Genomic DNA, 21831 nt, shown 5'->3' with positions numbered 1-21831 from the left:
GACACATCTGCTGTCCTTGCTGATTTGCATGGGAGAATGTGTGGAACTTTATTTATTAGCTGTACAGTCACGATCCTCCCTCTCCAACTTTCACTCAAGGCAATAAATGAAGTTCTTATTTTTAATCTTGTGTTTGTATGATCACCAGCAGCTCCAGTCATACCATGGTTCTTCACATATCAGTATAGCCTATTGTTAATCGACTGTAAGAACATCACAGCAGAGGCCGGTACCATGTTACTCACGTTACTTGCGTACATGCCATTTTTCAGCAGGTATCACTGGGTGGTGATCAGGGGCAGGTCAACCCAGCCGATTGCAACATTCCCATTGTCATAAGAGAATCATTCTAATAGTAAACTTTTTAAACTTCATTTAAACTTTAAACACATTTTGGTTTCAGTGGCTGGAATTTTCCGGCCCCGTTGGGGCGGGACCTGCCGTGAGAGATTTGGTGGCCCAGCCAAAAGTCCACTGACTTTTGGTGGGGCTGGAAGATCCCACCCAGCACTTATTGTGGAACATCATCATGCTTTCTTTACTGACTCTAGTCTCACTGCATTCTTATTCTTTATATAAAGAACTTCGCCCTCGGGCTGAGACAAACTGAGTTTCTGTCTGCCTGTGCGTGGATTAAAGATTCAACTGAAAAAGTTGGGAATTCTTCCAGCATCCTGGTTAAAGGTCTTCCTGAAAGGGAAACAACCAAAAGAACTGGCTGGTTGTTCATCTCATTGCTGTTAGTGGGCCATTGCTTGTGCGCAAACTGCCCACACTTGCCTATAAAACAATGATTGCTGCATTTCAAAGCAACTCATTACCAGTGAACCATTTTGGCGCTGCTTCTCGGAGAGGAAAATAGTTGCTATTCATGTATAAATTTTTTCCTTGGGGAAAAAAAAAGATAAAATCTTCAACATTGGAAAGTCATCCTTTCTCCTTCAAGGTTGGAACAGCTTCCTATATTTCCCGTAAGAGGAGCTGCTGATGATCACCCTCACATTGGCTAAACCATCTTCTGGCAAAACATCTACTCCCTGCACAGTGGCTTCCTTATACAACCAGCTGCAATGATAAAAAGAAACAGTGTTATATGTCAGCATCTTTAAATTTGCCTTTCCATGCATTAACCCCTCAGAAACCATTGCTCCACATGCTCCTGAATGAACAGCCCTCACTTGTTCAATTCTTAACTGTTTAAAAATTGTCTTGGAAATTCAATTCCACTTCAAAAATAATTAGATTTGTTTTAAAGCCACACGCTGGTGCAAGTTCTGCTTGCACTGAGGTTTCCTTCTTACCTCAGCTGAGGCCCAGCCAAATTTACTTGAATAGTGAGAATCAGTTTTCCTGTTGCTCGCAAAACTGCCTCCTCGATTTTCTTTGTCAATTCGTCCATGCCGAGTCCATGAAGCGCTGAAACTGCGACAGTGTTTGGATCTGTCGGTTCATATCTTTATTAAAGGGGAAAAAAAAAACCGTATCTTTACACAGAGTCTGGAATAGGTTGATGGGAAGGATGGCCAGAAACTGAATTGGACCAGCCAGACAAATACTGTGGCTGCAAGAGCTTGGAATCCTGTGGCGAGTAACTCTACTCCCTAACTCCCCAAAGCTCGGCCGCCATCTACAAGGCACAAACCAGGAGTGTGATGGAACACTCTCTACTTGCTTGGATGAGAGCACATCACTTGAGAAACTTGACACCATCCAGGCCAAAGCAGTGTGCTTGATTGGCACCACATTCACCACCTTCAATATTCTCTCCCTCTACCATCAATGCACAGTGGGAGCAGTGTGTACCATCTACAAGATGCACTGCAGCAACTTATCAAGGCTTCTTTGACAGTACCTTCCAAACCCATGACCTCTACCACCTAAAAGGACAAGGGCAGCAGATGCATGGGAACACCACCACCTGCAAGTTCCCCACCAAGCCACATACCATACTGACTTGGAACTATATAATCCTCAGTCATTCATTGTCACTAGGTCAAAATCCTGGAACTCCCTTCTTAACAGCACTGTGGGTGTACCTACACCACATGGACTGCGACGATTAGAGAAGGTGGCTCAGCACCACCTTCTCAAGGAGAATTAGGGATGGGCAATAAATGCTGGCCTAGCCAGCAACACCCACATCCCATGAAAGAATTAAAAAAACAGAATAACTTCAAACTTATTAAAGAAATGCATAAAGACAGTGATGAGAAGATGACAAACTTGTTATTCTGGAAGGATGATATTGAATAAGAGGGAAAAAAACCTACTTTATCCTAATCTATCTTGTGATTGCTCCAATGAATAAATAACCTACTTTTTGTAGGATCATTGGAAGTCAGATTCTTGAACTCATGAAATGAAGAAGGGAAGAAAGGTAGAGAAGAAATATTTAGGTTACTTAATGGGAGAAAACCTTGCAAACGTTTTCATTTCTAGTTTTTAACTGATTTTTATTTCTCACTGCTTCAAGCTAATGGACATTTGTTTATAGCCAGCATGCCAAGTATTTAAAAAAAAAAAATTCTTGGAATAATGACACCCTTTATTCCCTTGAGAGCATTAAGAGTTAACCATGTAATGTCGACTGCAGTGATACACATCTGCTTGACCAACGTAGGAGTGGCAGCTCCCCAACAACAAACCAGCAGACCTCATGGTTATTTTTCTGCTGTTGGATCACAAATGACCAGATTTATTAAATTCAATTTCACAACTTCCCATGGTGAGACTTTAATTGCGGACTCCAGATAGCTATCCCAGTACAAATAAACTATCATACCTAGCAATAGAATAAGTTAGATTACCTGGTCTTTTCAGATATTCATAGCTTAGTGACCTGTTAAATTTGTCAAGAACAATCATCAAAGCAGTATTTTGTTTCTGTCTTCCATGTTTTCCTTAAATTTCCCCCAGACCTATTCTCAGATAGTGGGGAACAATTCCTTATGTGGGACCAATGATCCTTCACCCAAGTAGCTATTCCCCCTAAAGCTTAGATGGTAGTCTACTTGACTACATGAGTTATCACTATCAAGCTCAATTGTGTCTTCACCTGTCATGTATTTCCAGTTTGTTCCCTGCAAAGGCTATTAGAGAAATTAAGATCAGGTACTCTGGCTAAATTTCCCTTTCATTAGAGCAGGGATGCTGAGGCAATTTTGCCTTTGCTGCGATGACCTAATTTCGGATAGACCAGGGGTTGTCCTGCTCTGTATGGTACCCAGTGGCCACTGGTATAGCTACAGGGTACCATTAACTATTGACGGACTGACGCACGCACACTCTCTATATACGATTTTTTCACATACAAATGCATCATTTGACATTACAACATAGGATTAAAATCCATGTAGACTTTTATATAGGGATTTTTACTAAAAACAGAGACAAGAAATATCTATGTTATAGGCATTATATCGACTGTTTAGAACGTGAAAATTATAATGTTCCTACCCCTCTACGAGATCAATTTTATTGTGCACTTCAATAATGGAATCCAAGAGTTGGTTTGACAGCTGGAGGTTCCTGAGAACATTCAGTACGTTCACTTTCTGATTGTTGGTTTCAGGGTGACTGATGTCTCTGACATGAACTATTACATCCTGGATACAGATAGAAAGGGGGCAGAAAATGATGCAGATACTAATAATATGTTTATATGAACTAAGTTGGTGCTGTGTTTACCTATAACAAATACCCTCTAGCTTATTGCCACCATCTAGAATCACAAAATATTTCAACATAGCAGGCCCTCTAGTTACAGATCCACTGATCAATGGAAATAGCTTTTCCTTATTTATCTTATGTGAATTCTATCATAATTCTGAATATATCTGTTATACCTCTTAACCTTCTTTCTTCTAATGAACAGTCCCAAGTTCCCTAATCTCACCTCACATCTCTGATATCATCTATGTGAATCCCTTCTGTACTTTTTCCATGGCCTGGACATCTCTCCTAAAGTAAAATTGGTCACACTATTGTAACAATAACCAAACACAATATGAGCATCCTTTACATCTTCAAGTATCAAAAGTGAATTAACACATCAGGCCATCTTAAACATTATCCCGCCAAGCCAGCAGAAGAGTATTTATTACAATGCTACGATATAACAGTCATTGTAAAATGCATTTCATCCAAATTACAATGAAGATCACCTAATGTAATGCAAACATTTATCTCAAGCAGTTTTCAAATGAATACATGTTTTTACATCCATCTGGGAGTGCATACAGGGTCTTAGTTTAGAGTTTTTCGGATGAGACAATAAACAGAGACCCCTTCTGCCCCACTGTGTGAACGTAAAAGATCCCATGGCACTATCTCGAAGAAGAGCAGGGGAGTTACCTATGATGTCCTAGACAACATTTACCTCTCAATCAACATCACTAAAAAAGAAAATTACCATATTACTCTCTGTGATTGACAGCAACATTTTCTACACTAAAACAATGACAATGCTTCAAAAGAAAAAAATACTTCATTGGCTTTAAAGCACTTTGGGGACATCCTAAGGTTGCAAAAGGCTCTATTTGAATGTAAATATTTATTATTTATAATTATCACAGCATAAATACATGTTACCAAATATAATCAGTATGGACAACAAGAGGGTTCTTACTAATAAACTTCCTTCTGCCTTTTGCTGCAGTTTTGTCCAAAACCAACAAGGGAATTCAATCCTTGGCAAGAGGGCCAATCTTGGTGAGAACAACTTAGCACAGCCTCAAATGCACTTTTCTTTCATTTCCATATAAAACTTGCTGAAAAAGGGCAGGGAATAAGGGAGTTCAGAAATACTAATTGCCTTCCTTCCCCTTGCCCTGCCAATAAAAACAAAGAGGTACACAGTTGCTGATCATTCAAATAATGTGTTTTGAAAACCATACCATATCAGACAGGCATGGTGGACAAGGTATTTGTGCTGGAATTCTAGCCCACCATTTTACAACATAGTTGAACTTCAGTGGTGGAAAAATATAGGTCTTCTGCAAAAATTGTGGACTGGATGCAAAGCTGTGAACAGATTTTGTATCTGGTGAAGATTAGTAATTAAGCTTTCTTGCTACGTGCAGAGACCAAATTGTTACTGTATTATGTTAATTCCCATTTGTCACTGGACATTACTTTCAGATCAATTGAAACTGTAATATGTTGCACAATGGCAGAATCAGTGTGATTTCTGATAGAGTACCAGGCTTCAAAACAAACTCCTTGCGGATGATTTTAACTTAACCCAACCGCCAGGAAACTAACTGGATTCGGTGCAACTCTGATTTTTATACCCTGCCCAATTTTATTCCCCAGTGGATTCCAGCTTGGTGAGTTAGGTTAAAATGAACCCCCTTGCCGAGCTTGCATTGTAAGGAAATAAGCTGTGTTTGGACCCAGTGGTTCTCTGGAGAGTGAGCCATGCTGAACTACACTTCATGGTGAGCAGGTTGCTAACTGGGATCTTCAGTGGGGAAATGCCTTGTGAGGTGGGTATGGACGTGCAAAGCCATCACAGCCAACCATGATCCTGCTCTCATTTGAGCTCCACTTCAATCTGGTGCTTGAACCCCAGCTGATTTTCCAATATAACACTCTACATAGCCCAACCTACTTAGCTTAGCCCTGGGACTTTACTGGTTTATTTGTTTCAGTTCCTAGCTAAGTTAATCAGCTGAGCTAAAACACAGGATGTGGGAAACAGTTACGAGCTCTGTGGCTTTATTTTTTAAAAAAAAGCTGATGCAAGCAGAAAAAACGTGACACAAACTGAAACTTACTGAATATACCACATCCTCTAGAGTTGCTGAGAAGGATTCGATTAAGTTGTGAGGGAGCTGAGAAAGAAATCCAATTGTATCAATGTAAAGGACCATCATATGACTTGGCATCAAACCAGCATGGGTGGTAACATCAAGGGTAGCAAACAACTGATCTCTTGGGTGAAGGCCTGAGTCTCCAGTCAGAGTTTTAATCAGAGTTGTTTTGCCTGAATGGAAGATACAAAATGCACCAGGTGTGAAACAGAAACCAGGTGTTCCATTATACTGTGCCAGGAAGACAGATTTGCTTAAGAATATAAGAAATAGGAGCAGGAGTAGACCATATGGCCCATTGAGCTTGCTCCGCCATTCAATACGATCTTGGGTTTCGACTCCACTTTCCCGCCACTTCCAAGATCCCTTGATTCCCTGAGACACCAAAACTATGTCTATCTCAGCCTTAAATATATTCAATGGTGGCACATCCATAACCTTCCTGGGTAGAAAATTCCAAAGATTCACAAGCTTTTGAGTGAAGAAATTTCTCCTCAACTCAGTCCTAAACGATCTGCCCCCTAACTGAAACTCTAATTCCTTGTTCTAGATTCCCCAGTCAAAGAAAACAATATCTTAGTCTCTGCCGTATCAAGCCCCATCATAATTTTGAATGTTTCACTAAGCTCAATTCTCATTCTGCCAAGCTCCAGAGAATATAGACCCAATTACTCAGCCTCTCATGACAGGGCAACCCTCTCATCTCAGGGGCCAAAAGTGAATCTTCGCTGTACAGCCTCCAATGCAAGTACATCGTTCCTTAAATATGGAGACCATATGAACATATGAAATAGAAGCAGAAGGAGGCCATTCAGCCCCTCGAGCCTGCTTTGCCATTCAATAAGATCATGGTTGATCTTTTTGCGTCGAGTTCTACGTTCTCATCTACCCCGATAACCTTCGATTCTGCTGCTTAACAAGAATCTATCAATCTCCGCCTTAAAAATATTCTGTGACCCCACTTCCACTGCCTTCTGAGGCAAAGAGTTTCAAAGTCGCATAACCCTATGAGAGAAAATATTTCTCCTAATCTCTGTCCTATAAGGGCAACCCATCAATTTAAAACAGTGCCCCCTAGTTCTGGACTCACCCACAAGAGGAAACATCCTTTCCATGCCCATCTTGTCAAGGCCATTCAGGATCTTATGCACTTCAATCAAGTCACCCCCTCATTCTTCTAAACTCCAGTGGAATCAAGCCCAGCCTTTCCAACCTATCCTGACAAGGCAACCAGCTCATTCCAGGTATCAATCAAGTAAACCTCCTCTGAACCACATCCAACGCATTTGCATCCTTCCTTGAATAAGGAAATCAAAACTGCACACAGTATTTGAGATGCATTTTCACTAATGCCCTGCATAATTGAAGCATTACATCCTTACTTGTATGTTCACTTTCTCTTGAAATAAAGGATAGTATTTCATTAGCCTTCTTGGTTATATGCTCTACCTGCACATTAAACTTTTTGTGACTCATGCACAAGAACACCTAAATCTCTCTGCACCTCTGACTTCTGCAGTCATTCTCCATAAAAGTAATACTCTGCTTTTTTATTCTTCCTGCCAAGAACAACTTAACATTTCTCTGCATTATACTCCATCTGCCAAATTTTTGCCCACTCAACTTATCTCTCCATCCGCAAATTCCTGTTGGCTTCTTCACAACATACTTTCCTACCTAGCTTTGTGTTGTCTGCAAATTTAGCTACCATGCTTTCACTCCTCTCATCTAAGTCATTGATGTAAATTGTAAAAGGCTGAGGCCCCAGCACCAGACCCCTGCAGGTCTCCACTAGTCACATCATGCCAATTAGACAAAGATTCATTTACATATACTGTTTTCTTCCAGCCAGCCAATCCTCCATCCAGGCTAATACCCCCTACACCATGACTTTTATTTTCTGCAATAACCTTTGCAGTGGCATCTTATCAAATGCCTTCGGGAAATCCCTTTATCCACAGCACATGTTACTCCTTCAAAGAACTCTAATAAATTGGTTAAACATGATTTCCCTTTCACAAAACCATGCTGCGTCTTCCAGCTAACCTTGAGTTTTTCTAAGTGTCCAACTATAACCTCTTTAATGTTGACCAGAATTGCAGACAGCGGGCAGGATTTTTCAGATTGGCCGGGGTGGGGTTTCCCCATCATGCCACCTGAAGAGTTGACAGGGAACACATCCATCACAACAGCCCCACAGCCATTTAACGCTCCTTACTTAGCCAAAAGTAGGCAGACGTCCCACCTCAGAGAACTACTGGCCAATCTGCAGTGCCAGTGGCAACAGTAGCCAGGACTGGGATTACAAACAGTCCTCAGATTCTAGGTCCCAGAGTCCAGGACCAGGTGAGTCTGGAGGGCTCACAACAGGGACGAGGGATGAAGCCCAGGGGGAAAGGGGTCTGGGGGTCTTGATGGAGAGCTTGGGGGTAAGGGTGGGGGGGGGGGCAGTGGGGCACAAAGAAGCACCTGTGTGAGGGGGTGGGAGACATTGTGGGGTGCCCGATGTGGAATGGGGGCCCTCAAGGGAAGCACACACCCAGCCACACACCCCCCCACCAAATCCCCCACCCGAGGGCCTCAATTGGGATGAGGGCGAGCGGCCTCGCAAACCCCCCATAAAATTGCAGGCAGGTCAGGGGTGTGAGCGGGAGGGCATCCAGAAGGCTGACTGGGAATTTAGACCCCCTTCCCCCACCCCAACCTACCCAACCCAACCTACAAACCTGCTGGCAGGGGTCAGGGCCTATAAAGTTCTGCCCATTATTCCAGGTATGGTCTCACCAAAGCCCTGTACAATTCTAGCAAGATTTCTTTATTCTTGTACTCCAATCGCCTTGCAAGGCCAAAATGCCCTTTGCTTTCCCAATTGCTTGCTGTACCTCCCCCTGAAAAGAGTGATATCCCGGCACTTACCTTTACCTCTATGCTAAAAAGGTCCCATTAATTATCCCATTGTGTTTACAGAAACACTGTTAAAAAGCATCTATAACAAAAAAAAAATGCACCACTGTGTTTCACAGAAGTGTTTAATCCAACATGGGTGCTCCAGTAGAACCAAATCGCCTTTGCATAGGCACGGCATTCTTAAAATGTGCTATAGGGACTGTTAGTGAAGAGGAAAATCATTATTTTCAGATTTGAGATAAGACCAAAGGAGAAGCATGTAGTTATCTCCATTCATTAATCTGACTGAACATGAATAATGCTTCCCCACTTTATATTTAGTTTTTTTAAGAACATTCAGGGACAAAGGAAGCTATATTGCTTTGATTTTGTGTTGATTATTTTTAGCTCTCCTCATGAACATTAAATAGCCTTTCAGCTATTACAGCAGCAATTACAGCTGTTTCTTGAAATACGCAGAATCGAAACTCACCGCAGTTTGTGTAGCCCATGACAGAAATAACCGGGAACTCTTTGCGTTTACGCTGGGTCCTCAGCAACTGTCGCTTCTTCTTTAGCTTTTCCAACACCGCTCTAATCTTCAGTTCCCTCTCCTTGAGGAGGCGTTGCTGAACCTCCATGAAGGTCTCACCTGGAAAATTGAGAGTGGATTAAAACAAGTGAAGCCCTCATTAGCTTGTCATCTAGCGTACTGTTTTTGTATTCCAAAACAAAATCTGCCAGAAGCAATTTTGAAACTTTATTTTCTGCTCCAAAAAAAAGTCGATAAATGTACTAAATTGAAAACAATGTTTAATTGTAAGAATATTTTTGACAACCTATCCATTTTCTGAACTTATTTATTTATTCGTTCATGGGATGTAGGTGTCGCTGGCTAGACCAGCATATTTTGCCCATCCCTAATTGCCTTTGAGAAAGTGGTGGTAAGACGCCCTCTTGAGCTGCTGCAGTTCCATGTGGTGTAGGTACATCCACAGTGCTGTTAGGAAGGGAGTTCCATGATTTTGACCCAGTGACAGTGAAGGAACAGCGATATATTTCCAAGTCAGGATGGTATGTGGCTTGGAGGGGAACTTGCAGGTGGTGGCGATCCCAGGCATCTGCTGCCCTTGTCCTAGGTGGCAGAGGTCACAGTTTGGAAGGTGCTATCGAAGGAGCCTTGGTGAGTCGCTGCAGTGCATCTTGTAGATGGTATACACTACTTCCACTGTGCATCAGTGGAAGAGGGAGATGATGTTGAAGGGGGCGGATGACAATCAAGCGGGCTGCTTGGTCCTGGATGGTGTTGAGCTTCTTGGGGTCTTGCTGCATATGGACACAGGCTGCTTCAGCATCTGAGGAGTCGCGAATGGTGATGAATATTGTGCAATCATCAGCGAACCTCCCCACTTCTGACTTCATTATGGAAGGTCATTGATGAAGCAGCTGAAAATGATTGATCTTAGGACACTACCCTGAGGATCTCCTGCAGTGATGTTCTGGGGCTGAGATGATTGACCTCCAACAAAGTGTTCCCCCCGATTTCTATTGACTCTAATGTTGCTAGTGCTTCTTGATGCCACAGTCTGTCAAATGCAGCCTTGATATCAAGGGCAGTCACTCTCACCTCACCTTGGGAGTTCAGCTCTTTGGTCCATGTTTGGACCAGGGCTGTAATGAGGTCCAAGTGGCCCTGACAGAACACGAACTGGGCATCAGTGAGCAGGTTATTGCTATGTTGGTGCTACTTGATGACACCTTCCATCACTTTACTGATAGTTGAGAGTAGACTGATGGGGTAGTAATTGAATGGGTTGGACTTGTCCTGCTTTTTGTGGACAGGACATACCGGACCAATTTTCCACATTGCCAGGTAGATGCCAGTGTTGTAGCTGTGCTGGAAAATTTGGCTAGAGGCACGGCTAGTTCTGGAGCATAGGTCTCCTGTACTATTGCCAGAATGTTGTCAGGGCCCATAGCCTTTGCAGTATCCGGTGCCTTCAGCTGTTCCTTGATTTAACATGGGTAAATTGAATTGGCTGAAGACTGGCATCTGTGATGCTGTGGACCTTAGGAGGAGGCTGAGAAGGATCATCCACTGGGCACTTCTGGCTGAAGATGGTTGCAAATGATTCAGCATTGTCTTATGCACTGATGTATTGGGATTCCAGCGACAGTGAAGGAAGAGAGATATAGTTGCAAGTTAGAATGATGTGTGACTTGGAGGAAACTTGCAGGTGGTGATGTTCCATGTGTCTGCTGCCCTTGGTCATTTTAGGTGGTAGAGGCTGCAAGTTTGGAAGGTGCTCACAAAGATCCCGTGATGCGTTGCTGCAGCGCATTTCGAAGACAGGACACACTGTTATCGCTGTGTGGAGGGCGTGAATGTTGTATGGTGGATGGGGTGCCAATCAAGTGGACTGCTTTGCCCTGTATGATATTGAACTTCTTGAGTGTTGTTGGAGCTGCCCCTGACCAGGAGTTAAGTGACAGGATTCCATCAAAATTCCGACTTGTAACTTGTAGATGTAGAAAAATCCTAAAGCCCACTTACATAATTAATTGTAGGCATGGAAGGAGAGTTGGGACTGTGGGACTTTGTGCAGGTGACAATGTAGGCTGCAGAGTTTGAATGAATTGATAGAAAAGGAACTTCCATCAGCAGAAAAATGCAACTTTAGCACAGCACACTACTCCAAGGCACTTTGTAACATTGAAAATGAACCAAACACTAGTAACAAGATGTGATTGGACAAGTCTTATTGAGACCTTTGAACAGGGGAAGTGATAAAGTAAGGCAAAGGGGTAAGGAAGAGATTCAAGAGAATGGTAAAAGATGCTCTGTCAAACTAGATGGTGTGATGGGAAATACAAACATCCTCGAATATTAGAATTAGGGACGAAAACAGAAATGCTGGGAATACTCAGCAGGTCAGGCAACATCTGTGGACAGAAACAGTGTTAACTTTTCAGGTTCAGATGACCTTTCATCAGAACACTAGAATTAGGGATTGTCAGAGTCAATCAACCCTTTAACCCCTTCACTCCAAAGTCCTGAAATTATGAAACAATTTTTGTTTTTATGGCTCCTTTATGTAGGGTGCAGAGCTATCCCACAGGAGGAGTGTTTGTGTCATCAAAGACAATATAGACCGAGTTGACCATCTTCCTTCTACTGACTGATCAGTGTTGGTTAATAATTAAAATATTATGTAAAGCAGAAACATCAAATTCATACTGCAAACCGACAATCCAGAGTCACAAGGGTGCAATGGATTGCACCGATACTTTTGGTCAATAATCCAGTATAACAAATCTATGACACAGTAGGATTATTACCTGATCCCATAATGTACCTGGAACCACCACCTTGTTGGTCTAAGTTAGCCACTTCATTTTTCAGCTGGGACCTGCCAAATAAGGGCAAAACAATGTTCAAACTAACTAACATGATAATGCTCCTGTCTGAAGCAGCTATGTTACTGCAAATCTTGTTTGGAACACACTATTGCAAAACATGTTCAGAGTAGGACATCTGTAAAAATAAAAATAATTATCTAAAAAGGATAAAAAGTCAGTGGCCTGACTTTTCCTGTCGGCAATTTGGGGGACGGGGCCCACTCGCCAATGGGAAAATGATGCAGGAGGAACCCCCAACGTCATCCCAGTCCCTTTAATTTTTTTAGGAAGGCGGGTGGACAGCGAAATCAGCTGTCCGCCCACCGACCTGTCAATGGCCAATTGAGGCCAGTGACAGAGTAATTAAGATAATTAAAGACCTGCCCGTCCAACCTTAAGGATGGTGGGCAGGCCAGGAACCCCAGCGGACTTCTGATAATACATGTAACCTCATCCACTGGCGGGATGAGGTTTTATGTCAGTTTTTAAAAACTTTAATACATTTTATGTGATATTTATTAACATGTCCCATCTCGTGTGACGTTGTCACATGAGGGGGACATGTTAATAATTTTTTAATTTTTCTATTTTTAAAGTTTTTTGGACTGTCAGTTATCTCCCTGAGACAGCACTTAGCCTCAGGGAGCAGTGAGCACTTTCGCACACAAGCGTGAAACAGCACACTTTGACAGTTGGGAAATCCCTCCCCCCCTGCACAGGAAGCGCATAGCACTTCCCGTTGGGCAGCCCACACACTCAAAATGGTGGTGGGCCCCGTTTCGGGGGTGGGGGTTGGCTGTCCACCCACCGCCAAGCCGGTCGGGCCCCCATGCCCACCAGGGGCAAAATTCTGCCCAGTGTATTCCACCCCCCCCATAACATTATGTTGCAGAATATGCTCATTTTTTTAAAAAACAGGAATGCGATGCAGCTTAATGTTTCTGTACTTTGACATGGAATCTCTCACATGGGGTTCCTTCAGCAAAGCATAGTCAGGCAACTGAGAAGCTTAAAGAATTAGGGCTTGTTACCTGCAAGGACTTCAGGTTTTGGGAGTGGAATACAGGGGCTGGGTGGAGAGAGACAGTAGCTGGCTATGTAGCGTACTTTTACAGTAAGCTGGGCTTGGTAGGATTTTGTGATATCTAATCGCAAAAGAAATCCCCATGTTCATCAGCTCTTTTTATGATTGCTGGAAGTTTTATACAAGGACATTCATTGTAGGCTTATTTGTTGAATGCATTTGTTATTGGGATGAATAGGCAGGACTGCTAGAAGAAAGTAAAACTTTTCAACTTGCATCCTGTTCTCCGATATAGTGAAAAGCACATTATTGACAATATACTCAAACTTCTTCCTATTTGGCAAACTGGAAACACACCCTTACGGTATTGAAGTGAGACGCATATATTAATGCCTATTTACCGATTGTGCCGTGAATTTGAATGCAAACTGGGAACTGGGTTAAAGCTATCTCAATCCAATTTTCTTCTAATTCTTAAAAGTGAACTGATCAACTTCCTTTCAAATTGAATAAATATTCATGTCTCAAAGCACAGAGGACAATTTGACTGAACTAACTGTACCAGCCAATACTCCCATGATATGGTCAGTCAAATGATACTGTTAAAAGTTTTAGGAGAATTGTAGGAAATCAGATCCTTACCTCAAGTATGGGATCTCAGCCAGAGCTATCTGCAGTTTGGCCTCTTTGGTCCGAGCATTGCAACGGAAGATATGAAGGACGATGGAATACCTGTCAAAAACTTTAACTCCCCAGGCAGATTCCAATTCTTTCTAATAGAGTCAAAGGAAATACTTTACTTGTTCGCTTCTTACACAAAGTAAAGTCAACACAACGAAATGTCAAACAGGCATGATGGGCCAAACAGCCTCCAGCTGTGTTGTCTGATTCTATAATACTGGAACAACGAATCATACAAACACTTCTGAAAGTAAGCATTTTTTAAATTCTTTCATGGAGTATGGGCATCGCTGGCAAGGCCAACATTTGTTGCCCATTCCCAATTGTCCTTGAGAAGGTAGTTGTGAGTCAACCTTCTTCAATTGCTGCAGTCCATCTGGTGTGGGTAGACTCTCAGTGCTGATAGGAAAGGAGTTCCAGTACTTTAATCCAGCAACAGTGAAGGGACAGCAATATTACTCCCAAGTTAGGATGGTGTGAGGCTTGAAGGGGAACTTGCAAATGGTGATGTTCCCATGCATCTGGTACCCTTGTTCTCCTAGGTTGTAGGATATTATGAGGTGGTTAGATTCTTTCTTGTTGGAGATAGTCATTTCCTGCACTTGTGTGGCATGAATGTCACTTGGCAAACGAAAGCCTTTTGTAGATTGTCTAAAATTCTCAAAAACCAGCAGTTCGAAAAAATATCCAAGCACTTCAATTTTTTCTGAATGGTTTTATAATTGATTTTTTATTTTCACAAAATCTAAGCCACTACACAAAGAGAAGTAACATAACACAAGTAGAAGCAAACTTACTGATCAAAATGCTGCTGCTTGCCCCAAAATAATTGCAGCAGTACAAAGCTTCTAAAATATATATTTCGAACTGTTGTCCTGCTCCAAGATATTGAAATGAATGTTGTATGGTAGCATCTATGCCCAGAATTTAATTATTTTTACACTATTACTTTTAAATAAACATATTTTTCTTTTTAGTTTTCCTCAAATTTTCTCCCGAAGGCATCAGGTCATTCTGCTATTCTGTTCCTTAAGCTGCCCTTCAGTACTTTGTCCAAATGTTTAAGCCCAGCCAGTAGGAGCTTTGAGAGGCTATTTTACCTTGGGATGCGTCAAAACCAAGCCTGATCACGTCCTCACCTGATGGCCACAAACTTGCACTTTTCAGTGGCCTGGGGTTGCTGGATAATGGTCAGAAACAGGAACACTATCTGGCTTTTAAGGCCAGCTATGGCCTCCCAACTTTTTACAGGGTTGTGATTAGTTAAGTCGGCACAGAATAAAGGTCAAACCTAGGACAGTCTAATAAATCAGTATCACACCAGAACATGTCCTTACCACAAATCACAATTTTTTTTCATGGATTTGCAGTAACAATATATTAGTATTTTAGTGTGGACACCGTGCACTTGAAACACGAAGCTGATTGACTCTTGACATCCTTACTTAGCCCATCCTGGCATAATAATAGCCCCAAAACTGTGGTGAAAATTATAAAACAGCAGGAACCAAGGAGTGGCCCAAGCATATTTTTAAACTCTGCCACACTTAGATACTGTATGAACTTTCTGAACTTCCCTTCTGTAGTTTACAATTTAACCACTTGGTGAAATTATTGACCTACTTCTTGCTATCAATTATTACGTATTATTCAACACCTTGTGATCAGTTATTACTTTGATATCATACACTCTAGTTGGGTGAAACTTCTTTACCTCTGATAATGCAGACAGTCGTTCAACATTCATAAACACTGCAGTAACCTGTGGAAGCCCTTTTATTTTTTCTGCAAAACAGTAGCATTGAAATGACATTACAACATTTTCTGACAAGTGCTTTGGAAGGCAATAAGGCTGTCAAAGAAGTCACTTTTTTCCCACCCAACTGTAACAAAGCATTGCTAAAATAGTTTGATCCACTAACAGTACGTCATTTCTAATTTGCTTAACCATACCAACAGACCAAAGTGTTCAAATGTATCTCATGTACTCTGTGTAAATGTAAATGTAAAATACATTTGTCTGGAATATTTTTTTTCATGCACTCTGATATGGTGGAATAAGACTTTAAAGAACAATTTCTTGACAACTAAGAAACACTGCTTTAAACTACAAGATTGTCACTTTAAATAATACCTTTCAAGATATGTAATTTAGAATCCGGTGGATTTTAGTTCAACGTTTTATCATTAAGAAAGTCAATCAACTTACCTGTAAGAGTCTGAAAATTGCCTTTGCCAAAAATGAATTTGCTGTCTGGACTTTTTGTAGAAAGAATAACCTTATCAACAACATGCCAGTTGGGCAGAGTGTCCACAAGAGCAACTGCTTCAGCCATCTGAAGTTCACCTTGTAGCGAAAGAAAGGACAGAATTGAGACACCAAACAGTGCACAATAACAACTGGCCCAGAGTACCACAGCTCTGATTGAAGAAGCTTGAAGACAAATGAAGAGCCTGCCGATTTATCATCCCCCTTGCTTTAAAAAAAAAGAGAAACCAATCAAAATGCTAACCCAAAAGCAAAATGCTGCAGATGCTGGAAATCTGATATGAAAACAGAAAATGCTGGGAATGCTCAGCAGATAAGGCTGTGGAGAGGGAAACAGTTAACATTCCGATAAGGTGTCACCGACCTGAAACACTAACCCTTTGTTTTTCTCTCTCTGCAGATGCAGCCAGTATTTCCAGAATTTTCTGTTTTAATTTTATATCAAAAAGCCAATCTATGCTGCAGAGCACTAACAAGGTTGAAATGATTAAAAATTGTAGGAGTGAATAGCAAATTGTGTCAGACAAGAAAGTCAACAGTTTTGAAGAAAAAAGGAATTTCAGTAGGAGATTGTGAGATGAGTCATAGTGTTGATTGATGCATATCTTCAATGAAACAACGATCAGACACAACTTCTGTAGTATGGTGCACTGAAGCACTAATTCATTGAACACTAAAGACCATTGCAAAAACAGAATTACCTGGAAAAACTCAGCAGGTCTGGCAGCATCGGCGGAGAAGAAGAGTTGACGTTTCGAGTCCTCATGACCCTTCAACAGAACTAGGTGAATCCAAGGAAGGGGTGAAATATAAGCTGGTTTAAGGTGTGTGTGTGTGTGTGTGTGTGTGTGTGTGTGTGTGTGTGTGTGTGTGTGTGTGTGTGTGTGTGTGTGTGTGTGTGTGTGTGTGGGGGGGGGGGCGGGGGGAGAAGTGGAGAGGGGGGGTGGTGTGGTTGTAGGGACAAGCAAGCAGTAATAGAAGCAGATCATCAAAAGATGTCACAGACAACAGAACGAAAGAACACATAGGTGTTGAAGTTGGTGATATATATCTAAACGAATGTGCTAATTAAGAATGCATGGTTGGGGAATTAAGGTATAGCTCTAGTGGGGTTGGGGGGAGCATAAAAGATTTAAAAATATTTAAAAATAATGGAAATAGAGACCATTGGTCCATCATGTCTGCGCCAGTGTTTTTCTCTGCTTGAGCCACATGGATTAAATCCATTCTCCTAATCACTTCTTGTACATCTTTTAATATTTCTTAGTTTTCCAAAAAGTATCTAATTTCCTTTTAAAATAATTTATGGACTATGCACTCACCTCCAACAATAGTTTGTGGTTAAAAAGAAGTTTCATATTTTCACCATCTTCTGTGCAAGGAAATATTTTCTCACCTCCCCTTTAAATTCTTCTGTAATTTTCTTTGTTTTTAAGGATGACAGTGAAATGAGAGGGCACAATCTAACACTATTTATCTTATAATCCTTCATAATCTTGAATGCCTCTAACATTTTTTACTTTTGCAGCTCTGGAGAAAAAGCAGTCGTTCTTAATTACCACTTTTCAGTTCCTTCCACTCTCCCCTACATCAGACAACTCCAATATTAAATGCAAATCATACTGTATTCCACTAGGAATTGTAATTACAGGTAAAGTTGCTGCTCATTAAGAATATCCCTTTTTTTAGTTTTCTTGTTCTTATTTCTAATAAAATTTAGTAGCTAGTTTAAATATAGAAATAAAATAAATATAAATTATAATATGAACCACTGCATATGTATTGCAACCTTCAATCCTATGGATTAGCGTGAGATTGTGCATTTTGGTAGAAAGATTAAGGAGGCCACCTACTCTTTGGAAATAGGTATCTAAATATGTAGGAGAACAGCTGGATTTGGAGGTACAAATACACAAATCACTCAGAGGAGCAGCACGGTTTAATCCACAACCCACAAACAGAACTGTCCCAGTAGACTGATCATGTCAGCTTGCTCCTGCCCCACAGAACTCATTTCTCGTTATCTTGACTCCCTTCTCTCTCCCCTTGTCCAGTCCCTTCCCAACTACATCCGTGATTCCTCTGACACCTTACGTCACATCAACAATTTCCAGTTCCCTGGCCCCAACCGCTTCCTCTTCACCATGGACGTCCAATCCCTCTACACCTCCATCCCCCACCAGGATGGTCTGAGGGCCCTTAGCTTCTTCCTCGAACAGAGGCCCGAACAATCCCCATCCACCACTAATCTCCTCCGTCTGGCTGAACTTGTTCTCACGCTGAACAATTTCTCAACTCCTCTCACTTCCTCCAAATAAAAGGTGTGACTATGGGTACCCGCATGGGCCCCAGCTATGCTTGTCTCTTTATGGGGTATGTGGAACATTCCTTGTTCCAGTACTACTCCGGCCCCCTTCCACAACTCTTTCTCCGGTACATCGATGATTACTTCGGTGCCGCTTCATGCTCTCGTCGGGACTTGAAAAAATTTATTAATTTTGCTTCCAATCTCCACCCCTCCATCATTTTCACGTGGTCCATCTCTGACACTTCCCTTCCCTTCCTTGACCTCTCTGTCTCAATCTCTGGTGATAGACTGTCCACCAATATCCATTACAAGCCTACCGACTCCCACAGTTACCTTGACTACAGCTCCTCACACCCCGCTTCCTGTAAGGACTCCATCCCATTCTCTCAGTTCCTTCGCCTCCGTCGCATCTGTTCCGATGATGCTACCTTCAAAAACAGTTCCTCTGACATGTCCTCCTTCTTCCTTAACCAAGGTTTTCCACCCACGGTCGTTGACAGGGCCCTCAACCGTGTGCGGCCCATCTCCCGCGCATCCGCCCTTACGCCTTCTCCTCCCTCCCAGAAACATGATAGGGTCCCCCTTGTCCTCACTTATCACCCCACCAGCCTCCGCATTCAAAGGATCATCCTCCGCCATTTCTGCCAACTCCAGCATGATGCCACCACCAAACACATCTTCCCTTCACCCCGCCCGGCGGCATTCCGTAGGGATCGTTCCCTCTGGGACACCCTGGTCCACTCCTCCAGCACCCCCTACTCCTCAACCCCCACCTTTGGCACCACCCCATGCCCACGCAAAAGATGTAATACCTGCCCCTTCACTTCCTCTCTCCTCACCATCCAAGGGCCCAAACACTCCTTTCAAGTGAAGCAGCATTTCACTTGCATTTCCCTTAACTTAGTCTACTGTATTCGTTGCTCCCAAAGAGGTCTCCTCTACATTGGAGAGACCAAACGTAAACTGGGCGACTGCTTTGCAGAACACCTGCGGTCTGTCCACAAGAATGACCCAAACCTCCCTGTCGCTTGCCATTTTAACACTCCACCATGCTCTCTTGCCCACATGTCTGTCCTTGGCTTGCTGCATTGTTCCAGTGAAGCCCAACGCAAACTGGAGGAACAACACCTCATCTTCCGACTAGGCACTTTACAGCCTTTCGGACTGAATATTGAATTCAACAACTTTAGGTCCTGAACTCCCTCCTCCATCCCCACCCCCTTTCTGTTTCTTCCCCCTTCCTTTTGTTTTTTCCAATAAATTATATAGATTTTTCTTTTCCCTCCTATTTCCATTATTTTTAAATATTTTTAAATCTTTTATGCTCCCCCCACCCCCACTAGAGCTATACCTTAATTCCCCAACCATCCATTCTTAATTAGCACATTCGTTTAGATATATATCACCAACTTCAACTACTGTGTTCTTTCGTTCTGTTGTCTGTGACATCTTTTGATGATCTGCTTCTATCACTGCTTGCTTGTCCCTACAACTACACCCCCACCTCCACTTCTACACACACACACACACACACACACACACACACACACACACACACACACACACACACACACACACACACACACACACACACACACACACACACACACACACACACACACACACACACACACACACACGTAATTCTGTTTTTGTTTATATTTTAATAAGTTCATATAAAAAAAAACAAAGCACAGGGTTCATCTCTAGAATTGAAGTTTATGTTAAATTTTTAAAGAAACTTGGCTAGACAATACTTGGAATTCTGTTCTGCATAACATAAAAACATTTATAGAGAGACTGGAGAGGGTGCAGGAAACTGAGTTACTAGTACGATACCAGGTTGCAAAGCTCAGAAAGATTGAATGGGCTGGGCCTCCTCTCCCTCACAAACCAAAGACTGAGGGGGCAGGAGGTGACCTGATCAAGAGTTTTAGATTTGGTAGGGGCATTCAAGATCATCTGAACAGAGCAGATAGAGAGAAGTTGGTGCAAGGATCAAGAAGTAGAGGACACCGATTTATAGGTGATTGGCAAAATTGGCAGTGGCGATGAGGAGAAACCTCCACAGCAAATGGTTAGGATCAGGAATGCACTGTCTCTGACAGTTCAGTCCAGATTTATTTATTCAGATTTATTTAATTAAAAAGATTTAAATTCCACAGTTGTTACGGTGAGATTTGAACTCATTTCACTATGTCACTATGTCACGAGTCCAGTCATCTGGATTACTAAAATAAAAGCAAAACATTGCAGATACTGGAAATTGGAAATAAAAATAGAAAATGCTGGAAAAGCTCAGCAAGTCTGGCAGCATCTGTGGAGAGAGAAACAGAGTTAATGTTTTGAGTCCATATGACTCTTCTTCAGAGAAACATTAACTCTGTTTCTTTCTCCACAGATGCTGCCACATCTGGAATACTAGTTCACTAATATAGCTACTATGTTACAGTTCCCATACGAAATATTAAAACCTAGTTTGCATTAGTTAATAACAAATGTACCTGTTGTAAGGTGTTGTTTCTTTCCTCCCCACTTTACATCTGGATGAACAATAAATACTCTGTGACCTCCTTCAGGAAGGGGAGGTATTTGTTCTTGAAATAGTTCTTCAAATTCAGAATCTTCTAATTCACGTTCGTCTTCTGTCATCACCTCATCGTCCTCCCCGCTTTGCTTCCCACTCCTTGAGGGCTTTCTGCTGTTGGCACTTTTTCGGCTTTTTGGGCGGCATTTACTTGTGGCAAAACAGCGAAAGTCATGGCAAGATAAATTACCAGGACATTGATTTTTCCCTAGATTATTAGAAACGTTGCTGCTTCTCAGAGGCAGTGTTGGGTGGAAACACGAGTTTGGTACCCGTGTACCAACTGTAGATAAACATCTTTTCCGAGGCTGTAACTTTTTCAGAGGGTTCAGTGAAAATACTCTCGAGATAGTCCTCAGCAATCCCATAGCTGTGGACACCAAGGTGACAAGTCAGGTCGCTGCGTTCATGATTTCAAGACCGCGGGCTGGGAGGGTTCAAAAACACATTCAGTTGACATTTTCCAGCTGATCCTCATTCCTGCACATCTCCCCACTCCGTTTACTGCCACATCTTCCATCAACAGAATAGAAGTATCAGCGAGGACTAAAACAGACCCCAAATCCCCAGTAGATGTGGCTGGGTCTTGACCTCTTAAAATATCCCCAGTGAGCTTCCCAGATGGAAGTTTCTACTCAAATCCGATCCCCTCTCGGTTACAATTTAACTCCAACTCTGATCCCTGCATTGAACTCTTTACCAGAACAAAACACGAACGCCTCTTAAATTGCTCAAACATTAAAAAATAAGGGCCCTCCACAAATTCTCTATTCGCTTTTTCTCCATTCCCTCGACGGAACGATTAGACTGTAACACGCCTTTTTAACTGACCCCCCCCCCAAAAAAAAGAACTATTCTCGGATA

General features: G+C 42.1%; 1 protein-coding gene across 1 annotated transcript; it reads right to left on the bottom strand.

Annotated features, from left to right (window-relative positions):
* Positions 1–23: 23 nt before the first annotated feature.
* On the bottom strand, positions 24–21795 carry gtpbp6 (GTP binding protein 6 (putative)). Its single transcript, XM_041199858.1, has 10 exons — positions 20885–21795; positions 16013–16150; positions 15518–15588; positions 13765–13895; positions 12039–12109; positions 9193–9351; positions 5778–5986; positions 3457–3605; positions 1302–1454; positions 24–1065 (listed from the first exon to the last, which is right to left on the bottom strand). The coding sequence occupies exons 1-10, from the start codon at positions 21333–21335 to the stop codon at positions 942–944; spliced, it is 1656 nt and encodes a 551-aa protein (XP_041055792.1). The 5' UTR covers positions 21336–21795; the 3' UTR covers positions 24–941.
* Between the last annotated feature and the right edge of the window lie 36 nt (positions 21796–21831).

Source organism: Carcharodon carcharias, chromosome 11 (assembly GCF_017639515.1).
Source record: "Carcharodon carcharias isolate sCarCar2 chromosome 11, sCarCar2.pri, whole genome shotgun sequence".
In the NCBI taxonomy this organism is placed as follows: domain Eukaryota; kingdom Metazoa; phylum Chordata; class Chondrichthyes; order Lamniformes; family Lamnidae; genus Carcharodon; species Carcharodon carcharias.
This window is presented reverse-complemented; position numbering and strand designations above follow the sequence as displayed.

What these genes read in the sequence shown, in the direction of transcription:
- gtpbp6 (XM_041199858.1), bottom strand. Translation starts at nt 21,335, where the DNA reads ATGGGATTGCTGAGGACTATCTCGAGAGTATTTTCACTGAACCCTCTG. An exon ending in CATGGGCTACACAAACTGCG is followed by an intron (nt 5,987 to 9,192) that starts GTGAGTTTCGAT and finishes TCTTCCATTCAG; the next exon opens with GCAAAACAACTCTGATTAAA. An exon ending in TAGAGGATGTGGTATATTCA is followed by an intron (nt 3,606 to 5,777) that starts GTAAGTTTCAGT and finishes ATCTGTATCCAG; the next exon opens with GATGTAATAGTTCATGTCAG.